The following is a 24,981-nucleotide window of genomic DNA, read 5'->3' on the forward strand; positions in this document are numbered from 1 at the left end:
TATGTTTTTTGGGGCTGTGACAGTCTTTGTGTGTAACGGACATCTATTGCATTTGCAGAAGCTTCATACAGATGTAAGTGCATCCTACGACAGGCCGGATGCTTCATTTTAAGCATGATGCCTTTCAGTCAACAGTGAAGGAATTCTGTCTGATTCTGTGAGCTCCGGGGCTTTGTGTTGTAGTTTAAGGGAACGGAGCACAGATGCCGTGATTACTGACCTCCACCCCTTCTCCTACTTCCTGTCTTTCTCTTCTGTAACCCTTCTTCTTTTATAACTCTTGAGATTCCAGCCCGCACTCTTTTAAGGAGCCGTGCATGCAAGCTGTCGCTCAGATGCCGTCTACGTCCAGGTCCAGTGGTTTTGGAAAATTACTCAAAAGATGCATTTTAATTTTAATCCATCAATCGTTAGAATTAACAATTGCCATTCCTCTGTGAACTTTGAGTTTATGTCTTAACGGCCAGCGTCCAGATTCGTGCAGAGGCAAGTGAAGTGATGTGGAAGTGTCATAGAGTTTGAAGACGATAGGGAGAAACAAGAAGGAAATGAAAAGGAGAATGTGGGTGAGGCCGAGTTAAACAATCCATTCTTCCCCATCTGGATCGTGGGACGTTCCTTCTTCCTCTCCTAATGTGGGGTGATTTAAAATATCTCTTTACCTTCTAAAACACTTTAATACTGCTGCCTTCTTTCCTTCTCTTGCTCGCTCTGTTGCTGTTTTGCACACATACAGTCTGCAACCAATTACAGCATTCAGAACCAGCAAACCATCCAATTTTATACGACTTGCGTCAATGTTCACCAAGTCATTGAACTCTTGGAGAGAAGCGTCAAGTTACTGATTAGTTTTACTGGTCAAGAATGGTCATGCAACACTCAAGTCTTTCAACTTTGCATCCCCTTCACTATCAACTTTTAAAAAGGGAGGACTCTACAGTATTTTGTTGCTAATTTGTTGCTAATTTGGTAGATTCTAGTCAAGTTTGACAGATGAAACTTGGATAGGTTGTGTAACATGCCTCCATTCTTAAAAACAATGGCCAAAGTACTCAAAGTGCATGAAAATAAGACCCAGACTCATGGATCCTCTTACATGAGACATGTTAATTAATGGCTAGTAACTAATTGGATGTGGGTATGTTATAACCAGGCGGAAGGAAGTCGACCGGAAGTTGAAGTCGGCTGGGTGCCGCCATCTTTTAGCAGAACTTCACTTGCGTTAGCATTCCCATTGACTCCCATTCATTTTGGCGTCACTTTGACAGCGAATAACTTTACATCTGAGGTGTTTAAAGACTCTGTTTGTCCATTATTTATTTCTAAAGATACACGACAATGTATAAAGGGCTCCATTGCCTTCTATGTTACATTATGGCCCCGTATAAACAGTTTTTGTAAAAAATAGGCTAACGATTGCATCATAACCACTCGTCTCTCTGTCGCATTACCGTACAGACAGGTGGAGAAGCTCGCAGGCAATTAACTTAATATGGCGTACTGGCGTTACATTTTAAAATACTATACAAAATAATTAATCAGAATACTTACTCCTGCTCACTCACGACAAAGAACTCCCCGCTCAAGCTCGCCGTCTCTGCAAGATTAACGATGGCAGTTTGCACGCACAGCTACTAGAAGATTTACATCTGTCAGACAGGTTGCTGACGTCGTCAAGCTTCGTTTGAGTCTGCGCGTCAGAAACAGAAGTGCTAAAAAACGCTAAAAATGGGCTTCACTTGTCTCAATTGAGTTCCAATGGGGCCGCTGTGTCCATTTCTTTTACCGTCTATGGTTAGAACTCAAGTTTTGAGCAGTGTAGAGTAGCGCTTGTTGTTTGCCATTTCTCCGATCACAAATCCAGACATGGTTTTATGTTCATGCAGCGCGATACGCAACGCAATGCGTAAAAACATTGTATAAAGGCCTGTTCACACCAACGACATATGGTTCTAAAAATCATTCTCAATACTAAAGAATAGCAGAGTCCACACCACAACAATAACAATAAAGGCACAGAGAAACAAAATAGTTGGAATCACTTTCAAAACGATTTATTTTCTGATGGACGATAAAAACATTGACAGCCAATCAGAATCAGTCCCGCTGTAATGAGCTCGAGAATTTAAAGCGGCAGACGCACGCGGCTTACAGTAACAAGATAATATTGTTCGCTTGTGTGGACACTAATATCGTTATCTTTACAGCTACTGTTCTCGGTGTGAACGGGCCTTTAGTCATTATAATAATTAATAATGTCCCCACTGGATGCAACAAATGCCTTGTTTATAATGGGTTTTATTGGTTACATGCTTGAGGTATTCAGCCAATCACAACGCACTGGAGAGCTGACCAATCAGAGCACACCACTGTTTTCAGAACGATGAGCTTTATTAAAATCAACACGTTTCAGAAAGTAAAACGTATTAATATGCAACAATAATGCACATTATGTGGAAAATCGTGTTTTTTTTTTTTTTTACCTTAAAGTGAATAAATGGAAGGTTATCATTAAGTCATTTGTTTTACATTAATGTTTTACTTCACCCGTTGCCTGAGCATCAAAGCTCTTTTTAGCTGTCAGAGATGTTTCAGGTAATGCGAGTTACGCAATTTGTCTGTCTGTGCAGGTGGAGACACACCTGGCCGAGATTTCGCACAATGCTTTAGTTGTTACTGTCGCGCTCAAACACACTGCCTGGTATGCTCATGCACAGCCTTGATAACTAATCCTGTATCAGGTTCACACTTCAGAAGAATACCCTTTCTGCAAAAATGCTTGAGGAGAAGCATCTTGTTTGAGTCTTTAAATCGACAGGGTCATGTCTTAGACGGTGCTTTTGTTGCCCAGAAAGTCAAATACAAATTCTTATATTGTTTTTAATTTGGAGACCTGCAGCCACCGTAACTCTGGCCATTAGTTATTTTGCAGCAAATATCAAGAGTTTCACAATGAGTTTTAACAAAGGAACATTAACAAACGTGTGGTTTGGATAACCGATCTCATATTAACCACCTTGGCTTCCAAAGAGCATTATATGAAATGTGCACAAACCCTTTTTTAATACTAATGCCTGTCCGTCCATGCCAGGGAACAATCCTACCCTGAAAAGCAATGGAAATATCTGAGCTCTAACACCCCGTGATGCATTAAAGCTCATGTTTGCAGAAGAACATGCAATTCTTCTGGAGTTCTTGTATTACAAGAAATTTCCAAAGACGGTGTTTTTTTGGGGAGTCATATGGCTGAGCTTGAAAAACTCGTATCTGTAAACTTGGACAACTTCAAAGGAAGGATGAGAAGTCACCATGTTTGGTCCGATCGTGATGAGGCAATGCATTTTAACTGAATGTATCTCTCTCCCAGTGCTGAGAAGTTTCCTGAAAGAAGTAAGAGATGACTATTGGTGGCGGTGGATTTAGAAACATCTAGAATCTTTAACATGAATCCGCTTGAAATAGATATCCATTTCAGTAAAATACAGTAAAGGTGCACCATTTATGGCTGATCTGATTCTCCGCTCTTGGTTTGACTCGAAGCCAGATCTCCAGTTACACTTCCTGTTTTCCCTCACGCTTCTGTGGTTCCGCCTGAGCATTCCCACCGGCCCTACGCTCCTCAGCGCAGACAGATTCTTACAATTCCCTGCGCTATTCCCACCGGAGCACTGCGTGGCAAGAGCTTGGGAAAGTCCTCTTCCGGAGTCAACCATCCACCAAGCAACAGAACCTCTTGTTTCTCTCCCTTCCCTTCGCTCTCAAAATCAACATTTCCAGAGTAAATGTAAACCTAACTTCCAGAGTGACGGAGTCTAAATGAAGGTCTGGAAGTTTCACGACCTTCAGTAACATTAGGAATTCCAAGGAAATGCATGCATTGGATTTCCTCTTCAGATCAAAATCAAATAGGCTCCTCCGTGATCTATGCCTTTATTTGAAGAATATTTATTGAGAACTCTTTAACACACCATTTATCTTCTTCTAGGATGAAATGGAGACTTTCTGCCTCCATTGGTTTTTAGAGTCTCAGTCCTCTTCTGTAACTGTAACTTAACAACACTGAAACACTGAAGCACGACTCAAATCTTTTGGTCTTAAGTCATACGGAGATTTCTGACATTTCAATGCAGGCTTCTTTGCAATCCTAAACACAGTTTGAGATATCAAGATCTCTCTTGAGACTTTAGAGGAGACTAGGAGGAACAGTTGAGACGTTAAAGAGATCTCACTGGTGATGTTTCTCTCCGGGGGGAATATGATCAAACCGACTTACTTTAATTATATTAACATTTGATTGCAGACTATAATATCTCAGAGCACATCATAAGACGTTGTTGAGATCCCATTTAAAACCCCAGAGAATACACATGTGATGTTCTCCACAGATTCCACTTCCTGTTATCTCCCTTCCTGCGTTATCTGTCTGTGATGTCACTCTTAACTAACTCTTGCACAAACAAGAAAATAACATTTTGTCATGCCGTTTTCTCCCTAAGGTCTAAAGTGTCGCGAGGTTGGTCATGCGGTTGTGTCTTAAAACCATAATTACAGCTTGCACGGTTTCACTGTGCTCATTTGACCCAAGCATATGTAAACAGTCATCATCATCTTCTACGTCCCGGAAGAATGTCATTAGCAATAAATTATTTGAATGTTATTGTACTGTTTAACAATTCGGACACCACAACAACAGGGAACATAGCACGAAGATTAAACACGTTTGCGCCTTGGTTTCGGACTCTCAGTATCAGTGACGGCCAAGCTGTCCTCTCTCTGTGAAAATCACACATCGATCTGACTGTGCAGAGAGCGTGATGTCATCGGTTTGAGAGCCGCTTTATGAGAAGCAGCTGTGAGGAGGAGGAGAAACACACAGTTAAAGCTGGCTCTCCTCAACATCTCGGTCCCTGCAGCGTTCGGCGCAGATATGTGACACATCACCGACTGAAAAACATTCCATTACGAGCGATTACATCACTGCACTACATGCAAAACATAAAACCTGTCATTATTTATTCATCCTCATGTTGTTCCAAACGACTTTCATTCTTCAGTGGAACACAGAAGCGTACGTTTCAGTTATGCACTCGTTTACATGCATTAACGGTAGACTGAAGCTTTCAAAACGTATGCAAAAGCATTAGAAGAGTCATATGCAGGGTTTGGCTCACTTGGCTTGATCAGAGCGAGAGCGAGAGAGCGAGAGAGAGAGAGAGAGAGAGAAGATGTATAGCTAAATGGAGATGGTTTTCTATTTCCACTAGTCTACCTCACACACACTCACATTTTTACACATCGTTCCACTAATATAATGCTTTTATGTACAATAAATGTGACATATCTACATTCTTTTGCTGTGTCAGATTTGAATAACTGGGAAGTCAGGAAGTTAATAACTGCTCCACACACAAAAACGTATACTTGCGTTAACTTCCCATTAGCTTCTATTGTTCTAAATTCAAATTAATTGTTACTGTTTTTAAAAAACCCACATGCTTATTTTTTTTTTAGTCTTTTGCAAGATTTTATTGCATCATCATTTGGACTCCATACTGACACATTTCAGAATGCATTGATGTACAAAATAGTTAAAAGCCTTTGCATTCACATACACGCGAAAAATTATGATTATTATTGTTCTGCAAGGTGATCAATTCATTTAAAAGAGTCATTTAAAATTTAAACAGATTAAATTTGTATAATAAAAATTATATTATTAACAATAATAATAATAATTCAATTTTATATATATATATATATATATATTTATATATATATATATATATATATATATATATATATATATATATATATATACACACACACACATTAAAATTTAAAATTGCAATTTCTATTTATTTTATTTTTCATTTATTCACAGCCCTTACAGACACTTTTTGGCATTTTGAGATTTGAAATCTCGGACATTATTCGTGTATTTATAAACATTCTGGTTGATTAAATAGTTGATGAGTGTAACAAAACAAGCACAAAACCCATCTGTAACTGACTTGTTTATTCTGCAGCAGTTATCACACACACTAAAAGCTTTTCTGGTCCGCCGGAAAGAACCTTTTTCTGTGTTCTTTAACTTAATAAGCACAGATTGTGTCCGCTCTTCCTCTGTATCTGCTCTGTTTGTCTCTGGAATGATAAAGATCTGTTGTTTGGGGCTGTTAGTCGCTTGCATAACATTATTGATGGGTTCTTAATGGCTGTAGCCCGACCTTCACCATCCTTCACTCACACGATCTCCTAATAGCATCGTTTACTAAGAATCTACTAAGAAGTTTATCAAATGATTTGTCAATAAGTCCCTCAGAAGTGATATCTCAAATGCAAGGCTCTGTGGAAGTCTCAAAATAGCATGATTTGGTAACCTTTACATCATCTGAGCTATAGAGAGGGAGGTTTTTACGGCCGGCTCCGGTGGTGGCAGGATGCTGGGAATGTGGGGTAATCGTTGAGCTCTTGCACATGTGGAATGGCGCTCGCCGAACATGGAAACAGATGGGATTCGTTTATGTTGCACCCCGGCTTGTGTCCCGTGGACATCGTCATACTTCCGTTTGGCAGAACACAAAGAACAGACGCACACGTACACGCTCGACAATCCTCTCCAAATGTGCTGGTTAAGTGCTAACACCTGTGGCGAGGGTCCACAGACCTGACTGCGTAGCAAGTTCTTTACTGGGTGGTGGATAATTACTGGCTCCTTTTAAAACAGATGCTAAAACCATGCTGCTTCGATTTTTACTATGGTGTTTAATGAATGCCATATTCGTATAGCATGATACGTGCATGGTCATTTAAAAAAATACCTTGATAGTGCAATGGGATATGTCTATTAAACCATGCTTTTACTATGATAATTGTTAAAAAACGTATATTTCTGTCTGTTTGTGTGTGTAGGATGCCGTCTGCTAGCACCATGACTGGCGGGAGAGCACTGCTGCTCTGTAGAAACACAGAGGACTGCATCTACCAATCAGCAAACGGGTATGGACAACTAAGTGACTGAGTCTCCTTTAATTTCCTGCTAATGTGCTGTTTTCTGCCCTTCCAGGGTTTGGAGGTTTGGAATGGCAAAGTGTGTTAGTACAAGCTTTAAAACTTGCAGGAGAAATAGGCAAAATGAGCGAGGTCATGTTAGTAAGCGAGTATCTTCAGCCAGATCCTGAGCAAAGATGGTTAAAGTAGAGAGAGCTCCGTTATCATCGGCTCACAGTGTCCTCAATCCTGTTAGCTCATCTTGATGAGGAGACTTTGGCTTTTATCCTCGCTGATGATGGACTATCCAAGAGTTTAAGCAGGCCTATCCCTGAAGGCAACTAGAAATGAGACAATCACATATTTTGTCCTTATTTTCCTAACTCCTCTCACACTGTCTCTCCCTCGTTCCCTCTTTCTATTGCTTCTTTTCTTCAGATTTTTAGAGCTTGACCTACTTTTTTCTCTTGGCTGCCTTGAGCTTCACGAAATGAGATACATTAGCCAGAAAGAAAGAGAAAAAAAAAAATAACATGCCAAAAGAAAGTTTTTGAACAAGCCAGTAGTTTGTATTTGAAAAGTGGAATCACTGTTTGGAGGCGTACTGGGGAAGACATTCTCATCTGAAACTCTGTGAAGCTTGGCATACACACAAACTTTGTAAATTCACATTTCCTATGTTTGTTTGTTGGCGCAGTATCATTGGATGGAATCCAAGGATGTGTTTATGAGCCAGTTAAAGAAAGTTTAAAAAAATGCACGACTGTCACTTGAACTTTGCCCTGTTGTTGAAAACTCGTTTGGTCAAACATTCACAGAGGAGTTTTGTTTTCAGCTAGAGAAATCATAACATTCAATTCGATACGCTGATTCACTTACAGTGAAGTGCAGTGAAAGGCTTGTGTTTTCTGTCCACTGCAATCCATCCAATTTTACATTAAAATACTAATTTTAATTCATTGTACCATTAAAGGTCCAGACGACGCAATTAATACCAATGTGGAAACTTTGAACACTTTTGGCTCATGCTGACCACTGACTGTAATTTGGTGGTTGTGAGAGATTAGTAATGGGTCATTCTGAAAATGTAATTTTGAATGAATGATGCTTTGAAACATAAATGCACAGACTCTATAATTGCTACTAATCACTTAATGACTGTCAGACGCTCTTGATGTCTTCAGCATTTTTCCTGTGGTCTCTTCAGGCTCCACTGCTGCGGATTAAAGCTTGACCATTCTGTGATGCTTCAGCGGCCAGACCTGTGTGGGGTCAGGGACAGTCTCTCGTCTCTGAGCAACCTCAAACCGAGCCCAGGAGACACCATCATGCTCGCCCACAAGAGTCCCTCCAATGCTCGGCCTGTTGAGAATGGTTTGGGAGGTTGCAGCAAGTCACTCAAGTCTCCCTTAGGACTTAAGAGCACTGCCAGCATTCGGGACAAGATATCCCAATGGGAATGTAAAACAGAGACCACCTTGTCAAACACCCAAACAGTGGGACTGCAGGAGACTGAAAGTGGAAAGAAGAAGGTACAGCCGGAAGTGCAATGTAAAGACGGTGAGCGACTTTCCAATTTGGAGAGACCGAACTGTGGTGAAGAGAACGGGAGAACATTTGGAGAACCTTTGGACATTTCTGAGAGACCGGTGAAGGAAAAGGAATGGATTTTGGACAAAACCCTATTGGGGAGAACAACGGAAACTGTTCAGGACAAAAAGTTGGTGTTGACGCATATTAAGAAACTTGAGCAAGCGATGAAGGAGGCTCCTTCCAAATCATCCTTGTCCATGCCAGGCAATTACTTCTGCCCAGCTTCCAAAGAGGAGCAGGAGGAAGCAAAGAAGAGGGCCACAGAGCCCATCTTTGGGACTGTGGATGTTGTGAGATTTCGGATGAGACGGGATTCTGAGAACGTCTACAGTGAACCTGGAGCTCCTTCCATTAACCCTTTGCCAAAACCCCAAAGAACCTTTCAACACCACACACAGACAAACAACCTTGTGGCCAACCGATGTTTCCTCAAGGGTAATCGAAATCTTCCCCCTTTACCTTCCATACCTCCCCCACCCCTTCCATCCTGTCCTCCACCACAAGGGGTCTTTAGAAGACCTTCTGGACGAGCTCGAAACACTAATAACAGGTGAGAAGACTGATATTTGATGCTAGTGTCACTTAAAGAATGAGCTGAATGACTGGATTGCATCAGGTGCATTTTTATCTCATTTGGGTATCTGACCAGTAACACACCCCTTTTATTAAACAAGCCAGTCTACTTGGTGGCCATCTTTGTGTTGTCTCTGGGCACCTTCTTTCAGTTTTGAACAACTGGTACAACTCCTGTCTATTTGGAAGGACTGAAATGTAAGGACTGAATACTCCAAAAGTGTTGGCCAAGTCACCAATACAGTTCGACCAAAATGGTATCATAAATTTAGCTTATTTAGCTCAAATCAAGCTAAATCAATCATGCGCGTGGAGACCAGACAATGCCTTTGCCAATCTTCAAGTAGCCTTGTCTAGTCCTTATGCTATCTCAGCCTAATGTGAGGGCTAATTTTAAGACTGTTCAATGAATCATCAGTAGCGTCTTTATTCAATCCACCTTCCATAGTTTTTGATGTATTACTTTGGAAGCTTAATAGATCCAGGTTTTAAAAACCTGTTATTACTCATCTCAAATTACTGTCTTTGGTATAATCATTCCATATGTAGACATGCTCACTGAAGAAATGGCTTGTGGGCTGAAAGAACCTCACAAATTTAGTAGCCTGCCATCTGATTTTTATGTCACACTAATAAATCTTTTGAAACCAAGACTCCCCTAAAGGATTACTGTCCTCAGTCTTTATGGGGATGCTGTTTTAATGGTAGTATTTATCAGTCTAGCCCATCTTTGAAAAAACATTTATCACTTTTGGCATTGTGATGCAGTCTTAATCTTGTGGCCTCTCTATGTCAAGGGGGGGTCTGTTTTTAATCTATCATTATGCCAAAATCCAATCAGGTACGTCTTGTTGTTCCAGTGTATAATTGGTTCCTTCTTGGTCCTTCTCATTCTCTTAATGAAGTTTTATTTGTATTTGTTGAACCTGCAGGAAGTCCTACGAGTTTGAAGATCTTCTACAGTCTTCGGCAGAAGGTTGTCACACAGATCTCTATGAGCTATCAAAGATAGGGCTGACTCGCACTTTATCGGAGGAGAATGTCTACGAGGATATCCTAGGTAACACAATGCATTGCAGCACAATGGTGCCAGGTAAAACCTGCCTAACTTCTTGACTATGCACCTGACAGAGCGATTACCCAGAAGCCTAGGAGCTTGAAACTTTATTAAGAACCAAACTGAGACAACGCCATCACAAACACTGGTGTTCCTTTGCTCAACCACACCAGTGGTCCTCTGTGTTTGGGTTACCCCACATCACTCTTCTGCATAACATGATGTCTTATCTGTGCCTAGGAAAAATAGAGTTTGAGTGGACTTTCTTGACTTTCCAACCCCAATTCATTTTGTTGTCCTAACTATGTTTGGTTTGTTTAGTAGTGTTTTATTAGCATCTTAATTAGCATAGCTATTTCCCAGCTCTCTGCAACCCTATCAGACTTGCATCCATAACCCAAAAAGATCTAGAAAGCATAGCTTTCTTATTGAACTTTGATCATCTTTGATTATATAAATTTGTAGACTTACTAGCCAGACCAAGCTAAATATGTTTACACAATCATCCTTCTTCCATGTAATGGTAAATGTTGTGTCTAATTATATAATAGCACTTTCCAATAATGGAAGATTTACCTTTGATATTGCGTTTCTCCATCTGCTCTGGCAAGTAGCAATCATTTTAATGGCTTTGAACGTGGAGCGTAGCGTACGTTCTCGTGTTCTAGAACTGGATGTCCCAACATCATAAACTGTCTTCCCTCCAGACGCATCTGGTGGATGAATCGACAGAGGCTTTCTGCATCCGTAAAAAACAGCCTTCTTCTGCTCAAACTATTTTCTTGTCCCCCTCTCTTTCTCTCTGGCTCATTCATTCTTCACACAAACCAAAATAGATTTTGCTAGGAGTTTGTCTTCTTGTTAACCCCACTGGTGATGCCACATGTAGCTAATGAGGTTGGCATGGGTGCCCTGGCAAACTTTTAAACATCTGGAAAGGTATACAAAAGCAACCTGACACATGACGTCAGTTTGAAATCTTTTAACGGAAAAATAGAACAAAATCATACAATTGTTTACAATGTCGAATTTTCAAAAATATGGCCACATTAGCTAGCACCACTGACTGTAACTAAACATGATTTATGACTTGTCAGACGATAGTGGCTTAAAATGCAAATATCGGCCTGAAATGAAAAATTATGCCCATATAACTTGCCGATAAGATGAGTTACTCGCATGTGCTCAGTGTGTGATAGCCAGTTTTGGGCAGTAATGCGTTATTAGTAAAGCGTTACTGTAACACAGTTACTTTTGACAGTAACTAATACTGTAACGCATTACTTTTTAAATAAATTAACTCCGTTACCGTTACCACATGGTACATTGTCCGTAACTTTTTAAATAATTAATTAATTTTGACTGAAGTGCAGCCTAACCTGTTTGCAGCAGCGACGCATTGTAGGATTAGTGGATGCCAACCACTGTAAACATGAAGACGCACTGTGGGCGTGTCTCCGTTTATTCAAGTGTGTGCGGCAGTCATGGCGAGTCAAGGCGAGAGCAACACGAGTTTCTCAAAGTGGAAATATGCTCATTATTTCACTTTAGTTGAACATAAAGACAAAAACCTTTTAGTCAAATGTAAGCTGTGTCTTTCTGGTTCGAATGTCCTATCCTAGCCCATGAATTTACAATCCGTGCTCAGATTTTGTAAACCGTACCCTCGGTTTTTGAATCTGTACCCACGAATTCATAATCTGCGCGCACACTTTCCCAATCCGTTCCCATGGATTTGTAAACTGTAGCCTACTCACGGATTCATGCAGCAAGCTCCTACGTGTTAACATACAGCTTTAATGAATATTATTATGTGGAATGGGTCTACAGCAAAGTGTCTGAAGTGATTCTCTGTATGTTTTTCTCATACAGGTGAAATATTGTTGAAAACATGCACCTGTCTCTACTGTGGAGTCACCGGCTTTCAGTCAGCTCCTTAGCATGATAGCATAGATTTCATTTTTAAACAGCATTTATATTTATATATGTTTGTCGAAATTTAATCTGAATAATTCAGATTGCTTTCATTTATTTATTTCAAAATGTTCTGGGTTATGTTGTCCATTGTTGATAGTTTTCATACTTAAGCTGTGAAAGGAAAATTTTTAAGGGCTCAACACAACAGCTTTTATGATGCAGAAGCCACTTTACTTTAGTTTTTGATTATGAATATATTATTCAGGTGTTTTGTTATTCATTTCAGAAATCCTTGTGATATACAATATTCAGTTTGTGCTGGTCTGACTTAATCAAAATAGTGTTTAAAATTACTTTCTGTTTTACTTTGTGTTTGTATAGACCATAACGCATAAAAGCGCATTAATGGGAACATTAAAGAAAGTTCTTTAAAAAGTAACTAAAAAGTTACTTTTAACAATAATGTATTACTTTTTGGTGTAAGTGATCAACAAAGTAATTGAGTGACTTTTTGAATTAAGTAACTAGTAACTTTAACTAGTTACTATTTCTTAGTATCTAGCACAACACTGGTGTTATAATAACATTCACCTTGAAAATTTTTATTTTTTGGGATGATGATGAATGGATAAAGACTAGAGCAATCAAATTGTGAGAGAGTGATCTGCTCACATGGTTATGTTCATGGTTGTTTCGATGTGGAAAGCAGTTTGGATTGGAAATATTGATTTATTTAAATTTTATTTGTTAACAACATACTTTTTCGTACCTTCATTTCAGTAAATGTTATGAAATTACACAACTATGCCATTTGATTTGGATGGGAACTTCGGATTGTGAAACATTTGACTCAGTTTGGGAGTTCGGAGCGCGAATCATTTGAGTCAGTTCGGGAGTTTGGAGCGCGAATCATTTGAGTCAGTTCGGGAGTTCGGAGCGCGAATCATTTGAGTCAGTTCGGGAGTTCGGAGCGCGAATCATTTGAGTCAGTTCGGGAGTTTGGAGCGCGAATCATTTGAGTCAGTTCGGGAGTTTGGAGCGCGAATCATTTGAGTCAGTTCGGGAGTTCGGAGCGGGTTCGCGAATCATTGAGTCAGTTTGGGGATCGCGAATAATTTGAGTCAGTTCGGGAGTTCGTAGTGGGTTCGCGAATCATTTGAGTCTGTTTGGGGATCGTGAATCATTTGAGTCAGTTCGGGAGTTCGGAGCGCGAATCATTTGAGTCCGTTTGTGAGTTAGGAGTGGGTTCGCGAATCATTGAGTCAGTTCGGGAGTTCGGAGCGTGAATCATTTTAATCAGTTCGGGAGCTCGGAGCGGGATCGCGAATCATTTGAGTCAGTTTGGGGATCGCGAATCATTTGAGTCAGTTTGGGAGTTCGGAGCGGGATCGCGAATCATTTGAGTCAGTTTGGGAGTTCAAAGCGGGTTCGCGAATCATTTGAGTCAGTTTTTTGAGTTTGGAGGGGGTTCGCGAATCATTTGAGTCAGTTTGGGAGTTCGGAGCGGGATCGCGAATCATTTGAGTCAGTTTGGGAGTTTGTAGGGGGTTCGCGAATCATTTGAGTCAGTTTGGGAGTTCGGAGCGGGATCGCGAATCATTTGAGTCAGTTTGGGAGTTTGGAGGGGGTTCGCGAATCATTTGAGTCAGTTTGGGAGTTCGGAGCGGGTATAGTAATTGTCAAAACTTTCAATGTACTCTCATTATAAAAGAACCTCATTGTTTATTTAATTCTTTAAAGTAAGTTTAAAAATAATTTATTCATAATCTCTGTACAGAACAGACTCATTTGAATAGAAACCAATGCAGATATTGAGTAAAACAAAAGAGCTTCATGGACACAAATCAGATTTGAATAGTTGCGATACACAGTGTGGACAATCACTCATTTCTGATCGCATATGAAAAAAAAAATTCGGATTTGGGCTAACAGTCTGGATAAAGCTTTATTGTCTTAATTTGGTTTAATTAATCTCTCAATTTGATCTGACACCCATTTTTTAGTTGGTTTTTATCATTTTATCATTCACCAGTTAATCATCTCTCTTTATCCTTAACAACACAAATGAATTGAGGCTTTATTGATAAAAATTCGACAGTGCAATGTTCAGCTTTAGGATTTTGAAAAGTGCCACTAATAATCTTGTATATATTTTCCCTTTGCAAAGACCCTCCCTCGAAGGAGAACCCATATGAAGACATAGAGTTGGAAAGTCGCTGTGTTGGGAGCAAGTATCCCATTCCTTCTTCCAGGTCCTCTCCCATTCCCGACACCCCATCCAAGGTATTCCTTCTGCGTTCCTGATTAACTGATTCCATGAGTAATAGACTCAATATTTCATTCACATACTTGAGGCCCGTTGACACCAAAGACGATAACTACAATACTGAATAGAGCAGCTAGTACATTCTGCAAAACCTCTACTTTTGTGTCCCATGGAAGATTGAAAGTCATACAAGTTTGGGATGACACATTGACGACATTAATGTCTTTCTTTGACAGCTCTCCTCCAAGCCTGGTTTATTCAGGCAGAACTCAGAGCGAGGTAGTTTCAAGATTTTGGAATTGCGCAAGACCGGCAGAGATGGAGGCGTCGTGTCCCCATCGCAGGTCAGCCCTCCATCAACACCCAGCAGCCCGGATGACACCCCGTGTCTGTCGGGGGACCCTTACAACCGACGGCGGAGGAAAATCCCAAAGGTACTGTCAAAACAAGGACCTAGACGGTGTAATCCTCGACTTATCTGTGATTTATGCTTCTGGTCTGCTGCTGACTGAGACATTGGGCCTTCGGCGTCCTTCCACTGCTAATAAAATACAAGACACATGTGACAGCTGACGAGACACCTAAGAATAATCTGAAAAATGGAGGGGAAAGAAATTTCCAAGTGAAAGACTTGGAAGGGCTGTCTCTGATAAAGCCACAGCCACGACTGTTTTCCTTTTCAACAGATGGTGCAGAAAATCAACGGCATCTTTGAGGCCCGAAGGGGAAAGAAGAGGATGAAAAGGGTCTCGCAGTCAACCGAGTCCAGTTCAGGAAGAGGTTTGTGAGGGAAACATTATACTGTATGTTGGCTAAATTTAGACCTACTATTTCCTGTTTGAAGGAAACATCCAGTTTGCTTGTCCTTGTCATTTTCTATTTCATTTAATAGATTGATATTTAATATATATGCATATATATTAGCATTATTGACACAGTGTTTTCCTAATGAATGTTGTTCAGTTGCTCTGACGCAATGTTTTTTGTTTAAAGCGCTATATAAATAAATACACATTTTTAAAACACATTTTAAAGTTTTGTTTTTTTTTAAATTTTTTAACTAATTGTAAGAGTTGTATGCATCGCATGTCCCTTGGGTAATACTGTAATGACTGTATTTGTTACAGCCTCGTCCACGTGCATTGCATTGTGGGACAGTCCGGTCCCGAGCCACATATGCATCCACTTAGCTTTATGGACACGTTTACAGTTTTGGGTCAGTTGCGCTTGACCCATTTTTCCAGGGATGATAGAATTATGTTACGTTATAGGATACACATGTGCATCCAAGCATGAAATATGTCTCTGTGAATACCTGCATACTGATTCTCTAGTGACCTTTGACCTCTCTCTCTCTTCTCCGGTATAGTGACCGACGAAAACAGCGAGTCTGAAAGTGACACAGAGGAGAAACTAAAGGGTAAGAGCTCCTACAGGCCTTAACGTCTCCAGATTAAGTTTACATTGAAGTCTGTGTAAAGCAATATTAAATACGTGTTTTATGTGTTTAGAAGCAATTCTCTGAACTGCCTTTACACAGACTTTAAAGGAAGTGTTCAACCAAAAACTAAAATTCAAACAGGTCATCAAAGATGTAGATGAGTTTGTTTCTTCATCAGATTTGGAGAAATGTAGCATTGCATCACTTGCTCACCAATGGATGTGAATGGGTGCCGTCAGAATTGAGAGTCCAAAAAGCTGATAAAAACATCATCCAAGATGTAGATGAGTTTGTTTCTTCATCAGATTTGGAGAAATGTAGCATTGCATCACTTACTCGCCAATGGATGTGAATGGGTGCCGTCAGAATTGAGAGTCCAAAAAGCTGATAAAACATCATCCAAGATGTAGATGAGTTTGTTTCTTCATCAGATTTGGAGAAATGTAGCATTGCATCACTTACTCGCCAATGGATGTGAATGGGTGCCGTCAGAATTGAGAGTCCAAAAAGCTGATAAAAACATCATCCAAGATGTAGATGAGTTTGTTTCTTCATCAGATTTGGAGAAATGTAGCATTGCATCACTTACTCACCAATGGATGTGAATGGGTGCCGTCAGAATTGAGAGTCCAAACAGCTGATAAAAACATCATCTCAGATGTAGATGAGTTTGTTTTTTCATCAGATTTGGAGAAATGTAGCATTGCATTACTTACTCACCAATGAATGTGAATGGGTGCCGTCAGAATTGAGAGTCCAAACAGCTGATAAAAACATCACAATCATCCACAGTTCATCAGTGAACATCTGGAGAAACCAAAAGATGCATGTTTGTAAGAAACAAATCCATAATTAAGGCGTTTTAACTTTAAATGGTTTCTTCTAGCCTAAATATGTGTCCATAATCACACTTCTTCCAGTGAAAAGGTCTGTCTCCTGTTGTCAAGCCACATATTTGTTCAGAACTGTATTTCCTTGCAAACAGTGTTTGATCTGAGCATATTTCTCTAATAATTCAGATGACTTTTTCAGCTGAAGAAATCAGCTATTGATTGAGTACTCATACGTTTGGACTCTCATTCTGACGGCACCCATTCATATCCATTGGTGAGCGAGTGATGCAATGCTACATTTCACCAAATCTGATGAAGAAACAGAATCATCTACATCTCGGATGACCTTTTTAACTTCTTTTAATATAGTTACAATTAAGTCAATGGGGAAAGCCATCATCTTCATCCTCATCCTCATCTGTTTTAGCTCACAGCCAGAGATTAGTGTCGGTGCAGTCTATGTTGAGGCAAACCGGTCGATATCGCACTCTGGAGCGAGACTTGATGGACCTCCAGGAGAGGAAGTTGTTTGAGTACTTCCTGGTTGTGGCTCTTCATAAAACCAAAGCAGGCGTCCCGTATTTACCAGAAGTCACCCAGCAGTTCCCTCTCAAGGTACAAACATTTTTCTTCCAGAGAACAACAAATAAGATCTATTTGGGCTTGAAAGATCAGCACGAGACGTTCATGCATCTGTGTCCCTGATTCTCTTTCCTCGTCAGTTGGAACGAAGCTTCAAGTTCATGCGAGAAGCTGAAGACCAGCTGAAAGTGATTCCCCAGTTCTGTTTCCCTGATGCTAGAGACTGGGCACCTGTGGATAACTTCCCCAGGTATCACATCCACACGGTTCACTGCACCACAAATCAACCTCAGGAATTTCCTCAAATATATGAGGTTTGGGAATCATTGTGAACGTGTTGTTTACAGTGAAACCTTCTCGTTTGTCTTAACCGGAGAAGATGGGAGCCGAAGATTTGGCTACTGTCGACGTTTACTGGTGAGCTGCTCTTTATTTCTTTATTATTCACAATAATGTAGAGTACATTTACTACATCACGGAACATGAGTGAAATATACTGTTTTTTAAAAAGCAATGTTTCGAAGAGTAGCATTTTGCATGTGTGTCACATGTTGTGTGTGTGTGTGTGTGTGTGTGTGTGTGTGTGTGTGTAGCCCAGCGGTAAAGGAAGACGTCTACCTGAAGTCTACTGTATTGTGAGCAGACTGGGCTGTTTCGATCTGTTCTCGAAGGTAATTCATCTCAACTTTACACAGTGTGCATCTGTTATCTTCTCTGTGTTGGGGTTTTGACAGTAAGCAAATGTCCTCAATCAAAAATTTGGCTGCAAAGAGTGTTGAGGGATTTCTGTCGGTCCTGACACAACATTCCTGTCAAGAACCAAGGTTTTAAGAATAGGGAAAAGAGTGAGGGTTAGACTTTTATATTATATTTTCTGAATTTTATTTTATTTTGATTTAAATTAATTTGAGTGGTAATCAACATTAAGCTATAGACATTAATACCTGCAGGGCTTCTGACCATAAAGACATGCTTTTTTATTTTGAATTAAAAACATTTTAAAAGTATTTTTATTATATATATATATATATATATATATATATATATATATATATATATATATATATATATATATATAATTTTTTAAGCCATAGACTTACCCTAAATACATGTTTTTTATCTTTATTTTTAATTATTATTATTATTTTATCATTTTATTTTAGATTTTTTTAATATCATTTAAAAAAAAAATTTAAGCCATATATATTATTACAGTACCTTTAGGGCCTCTTACCATAAACACATGCTTTTTTATATTTTTTTTTATTATTATAATTACTTTTATATTTAAATAAATAAAGTTTTATTTTTAAGCCATAGACTTTAATGCTGAAGACATTTATTTTTAATTTTTATCATTTTATGTTATATCTATATTTTTTTATTTATTTTAATTATATATTTGTTTTCATTTTATTTCCATTTCATCATAATTTTTGTTTTTGTTTTGTAATTAACATTTCATTCATTTAATTTGGTTTTTATTATTTATTTTTTTTACTTTAATTTATTTTTTATTACAATGATACAAAGTAATAATAATAATAATTATTATTATTATTAGCGTGTTTATTAATTTTCTACTATGTTGAATAAAGTATGGATGGTGGGAACAAAATAATAAAAGATATTTTAGGTACAGTAGAGTAATAAAATGACAATAATTGTTGTTATTCTCATTGCTATTATTGTCATATTTATTTATGTTGAATAAGATGTCCGGGGGGAGAGATGTATGAAGCAGTGGTTAACCCCTGTAGATTCAGGAATATAAAAAGATCCTCCATGAGGTGTGTTGATGTCTGTCTGATCAGATCCTGGATGAGGTAGAGAAGCGTCGAGCCGTTTCTCCAGCGCTGGTCCAGCCTTTAATGAGAGGAATCATGGAGGCAGCGTTCCCAGCTCCGGGAAGAACCATCAGGATTAAGAACTTCCTCCCAGGTTCAGGAACAGAGGTCAGTGGATCGAGGGCCTTGCTGAGAATGATTTCTGCTGTGAACGTTTGGACTTGATCTCAAAGCTTCTCCCGTTTCTCTCTCTCTCTACTGTAGGTGATCGAATTATGTCGTCCTTCAGATTCCCGTCTGGAGCATGTGGATTTCGAGTGTCTGTTTTCCTCTCTCAGCTTGCGTCTGCTTCTGCGGGTGTTTGCTTCTCTTCTGCTGGAGCGAAGGGTCATCTTCACCGCAGATAAACTCGGGTATTATTCACTTCCAGTAATGTTTTCAGGATATAATATAAGCCTTGCTTTGATTCAGAAGGCTGACAGGTCCGGATGTGCACTTGTGTAAATGCATTCTGTCAGAATTCGTACGGTCAGACAAATAAACGTGTGTCTGAAGAATTTAAATGTTTTTAACAGACAGAAGACATCAAGAATACAGAGCAGAAAGAGCTGTTCAAAATAAGAAATAAAAACATACATTCAGTGAAAACAAGGAAAAATGTTTCACACTGCCATTTAAAAAAAAAGTTACATTTTTATTTGTAGTAGTATTTTTTTTTTAATGATACACTGATAATAATAATTGTTTTCTCATTATTATTTTTATTCTAATTACATATTTCGAACAAAGTTGAATAACAGCTTTTTTATTTTATTTGATAAATGACAAACTGATAATAATAATAGTTTTTCTCATTGTTATTATTGTTATTATTACTTTAAACAATATTTACTAATAATTGAATAAATAATAATAATTTAATTGGAATATATATATATATATATATATATATATATATATATATATATATATATATAATGATAAAATTATGATAATTGTTATTGATTGTTCTGCTAATGGAAAAATGTTATATTTAAGGATTTTTTTTATCCATTTTAACTCCCAACGGGTGACATAATGAGTCATATTTCACACCAAAATCATTAAGCAATTTTCTTTGCTAATTGAAATTAATATTTTCCTCATATTATTGAAAAAAAATATATTATTATTTTTTATTTATTATTTATTTTATTTTTTTTGTGCAGTACGGTAATGAAAATGTGAAGAGAAAATGTTCTCAGCGAAATGTTACAATGCATAAATCATAATGGTCCTAAAATAGGTTTTTATACAAAATATCCTGTTATTTCTTGTATTGTTTAATTCCTGCAGCATTTAAAGAAAGAGCAATAGTATCTCCAGCAAACAGCACCGAGTGATTCTCCTGTGCTGCCACCTGCTGGTGAGAATGTGTCACTACAGTCAGATCTCTCTCTCTCTCTCTCTCTCTCTCTCTCTCTCCAGCACCCTCTCTAAATGTTGTCATGCCATGGTGGCTCTGCTGTACCCCTTCACCTGGCAGCACACGTACATCCCGGTTCTTCCTCCGTCCATGATGGACATCGTCTGTACTCCAACCCCCTTCATCGTGGGTCTCCTCTCCAGCTCTCTGACCCGACTCAAAGAGCTCCCGCTGGAGGAGGTGACACAACACTAATGCAGAATAAATTCATAATTAACAAATGTGTATAACAGAATAAAAAATATGCATTTCCTATCTAATAGCACTGTGACATCATGTTTGACCTTTGACCTCTTGAGTGTTGCATCTCGTTATGACTAATGTGGGAAGGAAACAAGGCCAGCAAAGTCTAGGATGAGGTGTTCATATTCTATCAGAGACGGACACATTACTAATATTTCTCTCTGAGCACTTCCTGTTCGGGTGCGCTGCTCTGACCTCTGACCTCTTCACAAAGGCTGAGCTCACCAGTGACATCACAGTGTCCTCTGCTCTCTTTCAGGTCCTGGTGGTGGATCTCGGCAGCAGTCGTTTCCTGCGACAGGTACAGCAATGCAGTTTTAGTCTTGTTTGTGTTTTAATAAAAGCTTGATGAAGCAAGTTTAATGTTTCAGATGGACGATGAGGATTCGATTCTGCCTCACAAGCTCCAGGCGGCTCTCGAACACATTCTGGAACGGAGGAAGGATCTGGCGTGTGACGGGGCAGATCATCCGAACGGTAATGTACTGTAATCTGGCTCTTTTGTCCATCACTTGCCGTAATTGTAGCCTTGAAATCTGGATTAGACATAAAATAATATCATGCATGCAAGTGAAAATGTTCATTTGATTTCCCTCATTAGAGCCCAGTTCTCTGAGCAGTGTGGTGTCAGAGGCGTTTGTGCGGTTCTTCGTGGAGATCGTGGGTCATTACTCGCTCTTCATGGGCAGCAGTGACCGTGATGAAGAGTCCTCGGCCTCGTCTTCCTCCTCTCCAACTCCTTCGTCCTTCCAGCGCGAGGCGTTTCGGAAAGCCGTGTCTTCCAAGAGCCTTCGGAGATTCCTGGAGGTCTTCATGGAGACGCAGATGTTTGCAGGGTTTGTGCAGGAAAGAGAGTTTCGGAGGCAGGGCCTGAAAGGTCTGAATGGTTGTGAATCTAAGGATTAATATGTTGTTGGCTGTGTGTAGGGTTTAACAGCCGCTTTGTGTTTTTGAGCAGGTTTGTTTGAGGTGAGGGCTCAGGATTACCTGGATTCTCTGCCAGGGAGCGAGAACAGAGGCGTCAACAAGTTCCTCAAGGGTTTAGGTAATGATTCGCTGAAGATCCAATCAAAAAAAAAAAAAAACGTATGCAGTGAGCTGGTATTCAATTCTAAAGAGTGTTCGTCTGATGGAGTTGTGCTTGTGTAAAGTAAAGAAAGATTTTGAGCCTTTCTCTTTCCTCTCTCTCTCTCTCTTCTCTTAGGACACAAGATGAAGTTCCTGTCCAAAAAGTGAACACTAGTCGTGTAGTGTGTGTATGTTAGACTCCCGACTGGACCTGAAGACCAAAGACACAGAAAACACTACAATCTCCTCTAGTTCCCCAAACCACACGGACCTTACAGAACCTTACAGAACCGCACAGACCTTACAGAACCTTACAGAACCACACGGACCTTACAGAAACACACGGACCTTACAGAACCTTACAGAACCACACGGACCTTACAGAACCTTACAGAACCACACGGACCTTACAGAACCTTACAGAACCACACGGACCTTACAGAACCACACGGACCTTACAGAACCTTACAGAACCACACGGACCTTACAGAACCTTACAGAACCACACGGACCTTACAGAACCTTACAGAAACACACGGACCTTACAGAACCACACGGACCTTACAGAACCTTACAGAAACACACGGACCTTACAGAACCTTAAAGAACCACACGGACCTTACAGAACCACACGGACCTTACAGAACCACACGGACCTAGCAGAACAACACGGACCTTGCAGAACCTTACAGAAACACACGGACCTTACAGAACCACACGGACCTTACAGGACCTTACAGAACCACACGGACCTTACAGAACCTTACAGAAACACACGGACCTTACAGAACCTTACAGAACCACACGGACCTTACAGAACCACACGGACCTTACAGAACCACACGGACCTTACAGAACCTTACAGAAACACACGGACCTTACAGAACCTTACAGAACCACACGGACCTTACAGAACCACACGGACCTTACAGAACCTTACAGAACCACACGGACCTTACAGAACCTTACAGAAACACACGGACCTTACAGAACCTTACAGAACCACACGGACCTTACAGAAACACACGGACCTTACAGAACCACACGGACCTTACAGAACCTTACAGAAACACACGGACCTTACAGAACCTTACAGAACCACACGGACCTTACAGAACCACACGGACCTTACAGAACCTTACAGAAACACATGGACCTTACAGAACCACACGGACCTTACAGGACCTTACAGAACCACACGGACCTTACAGAACCTTACAGAAACACACGGACCTTACAGAACCACACGGACCTTACAGGACCTTACAGAACCACACGGACCTTACAGAACCTTACAGAACCACACGGACCTTACAGAACCTTACAGAACCACACGGACCTTACAGAACCACACAGACCTTACAGAACCTTACAGAACCACACGGACCTTACAGAACCACACAGACCTTACAGAACCTTCCATAACCTTACGGAACCACACGGACCTTACAGAACCTTACAGACACTTATAGAACCACACGGACCATACAGAACCACACGGACCTTACAGAAACTTACAGAACCACACGGACCTTACAGAACCTTACAGAACCACACGGACCTTACAGAACCTTACAGAACCACACGGACCTTACAGAACCTTACAGAACCACACGGACCTTACAGAACCTTACAGAACCACACGGACCTTACAGAACCTTACAGAACCACACGGACCTTACAGAACCACACGGACCTTACAGAACCTTACAGAACCACACAGACCTTACAGAACCTTACAGAACCTTACAGAACCACACGGACCTTACAGAACCACACTGACCTTACAGAACCTTACAGAACAGAAGCGGCTCGTTTTCTACATTTCAGAGACTTTCAAGAGACAGAGTACAACTTCTTCTGAAACAGAAGGCTATCAATTAATTTATATTCTTTCTAGAAATAAGAAAACCTTTATGACTTCCTCTGTAAAACTTTACGTGTTTCCCATTAAAGTGAAATGATGTTGTTAGTTTGTCACCGTCTATTTATCGGACTCGAGATGAGAAACAACGAGATTTAGTTCTTCGGATGGGAAACCTCGCAGGATTGGAAATGTTCTAGAACTATTGTAAACCGAATCCAGAACAACGGTGGAGACTTCTGGAGAAGTTCTCTGTGCTGAGTACACTACACTAGAGGTGCTCTGAACCTGATTTTTGTAAGTGTGCGTAATAAACAGTGTGTGATCAGATTGGATCCGGATTGTTTTCTTCGGAGTAGCTTTAATCATGTCAGTTCTAGTCTTCATCACGTACTTTATTAGTTGTGTGTTTACAGACATCTTACTGCTCAGGATGAGCCTTGGATTCAGGTGTTTCTGACCTTTGGGTTTGGTTTTTAGCTGCAGTTCTGTTTGTGTCCTAAAATCTGTGTCTGATCTGAGAAACTTCTGTGAAAAAAAAAGGTGTTCCCATTGCCTTAACATCAGGAAAAGTAAAAGTACTGACAAGTAGTGTTAATTTATTGAATGTAATACATTTTCTGTTTTCATATCCTAATTTAGTCACCAGAAACTGTGGGGATGTCAAACATTGTTTTGTATTTTGAGCATTTTAACCAGCTCAAATGAGCAACTTTGGCTTAACCAATGGCGTGAGTTTGGGGCGGGGCTATCCGTTTGGCTGACCAATGACAGATGGCGAAGTGTGTCATAAACAGTCTTTATTTTTTGGCAGTTTTGTTTGGTGAAACTTCAGCTTTAAAAACATAAAGAACTGTATTTTCTGCAATATATCTTCATGTTTTGTCATCTTAAATGAAAATCACACACACACACATATTTATATAAATTAGATATACTGTATATACATACATATGTGTACACACAAACACTTTGTCAAATATTTTGAATGTAATTATTATCAATTATATTATAAAATGTTATTCATGTTTTTAAACTAGTAAATCATTAAAAAAAAAAAAAATTCAATCAATTTATACATAATTTGTATATACTAGAAAATACAGTACAGAACAGTAATTAAATTTGCAGTTTTTCCAAAGCAGCTTTACAGATAAATATTGCAAGGATAAATCTCTTAAAGATAAAAAAGAAGATTATACCTTAATATACTAGTTTATTGTTTATCTTAAATGCTATATGAGATAACTATTAAAGTCTCAATTCATAGTATGCATTTTTGTGTCTCAGGTGTTTAATGTC

General features: G+C 39.5%; 2 protein-coding genes across 10 annotated transcripts in view; both read left to right on the top strand.

Annotated features, from left to right (window-relative positions):
* LOC113066594 (DENN domain-containing protein 2A-like) overlaps positions 1-24,007 on the top strand; it is a 25,943-nt gene extending 1,936 nt beyond the window's left edge. Inside the window, exons 1-20 of one of the 2 annotated variants that reach the window (XM_026238515.1) lie at positions 619-635; positions 6,913-6,999; positions 8,198-9,133; positions 10,089-10,216; positions 14,298-14,413; positions 14,633-14,830; positions 15,083-15,176; positions 15,766-15,816; positions 17,098-17,285; positions 17,393-17,502; positions 17,600-17,669; positions 17,846-17,923; positions 19,067-19,207; positions 19,304-19,452; positions 20,507-20,684; positions 21,007-21,048; positions 21,119-21,224; positions 21,349-21,624; positions 21,706-21,792; positions 21,952-24,007. In XM_026238515.1, the coding sequence (XP_026094300.1) occupies positions 634-635; positions 6,913-6,999; positions 8,198-9,133; positions 10,089-10,216; positions 14,298-14,413; positions 14,633-14,830; positions 15,083-15,176; positions 15,766-15,816; positions 17,098-17,285; positions 17,393-17,502; positions 17,600-17,669; positions 17,846-17,923; positions 19,067-19,207; positions 19,304-19,452; positions 20,507-20,684; positions 21,007-21,048; positions 21,119-21,224; positions 21,349-21,624; positions 21,706-21,792; positions 21,952-21,983 (3,069 nt within the window). In that variant the 5' untranslated portion in view covers positions 619-633 and the 3' untranslated portion in view covers positions 21,984-24,007. Of the gene's footprint in view, positions 1-618; positions 636-6,912; positions 7,000-8,197; positions 9,134-10,088; positions 10,217-14,297; positions 14,414-14,632; positions 14,831-15,082; positions 15,177-15,765; positions 15,817-17,097; positions 17,286-17,392; positions 17,503-17,599; positions 17,670-17,845; positions 17,924-19,066; positions 19,208-19,303; positions 19,453-20,506; positions 20,685-21,006; positions 21,049-21,118; positions 21,225-21,348; positions 21,625-21,705; positions 21,793-21,951 lie in introns of those variants that run through there. The other variant, XM_026238516.1, reaches the window with a different exon arrangement.
* Positions 1-24,981, top strand: part of LOC113066589 (neogenin-like) — a 1,074,835-nt gene that overhangs the window by 336,235 nt on the left and 713,619 nt on the right. The gene's annotated exons all lie outside the window — the stretch shown is intronic.

The sequence above is a fragment of the Carassius auratus genome, chromosome 50, assembly GCF_003368295.1.
Source record: "Carassius auratus strain Wakin chromosome 50, ASM336829v1, whole genome shotgun sequence".
NCBI lineage: Eukaryota > Metazoa > Chordata > Actinopteri > Cypriniformes > Cyprinidae > Carassius > Carassius auratus.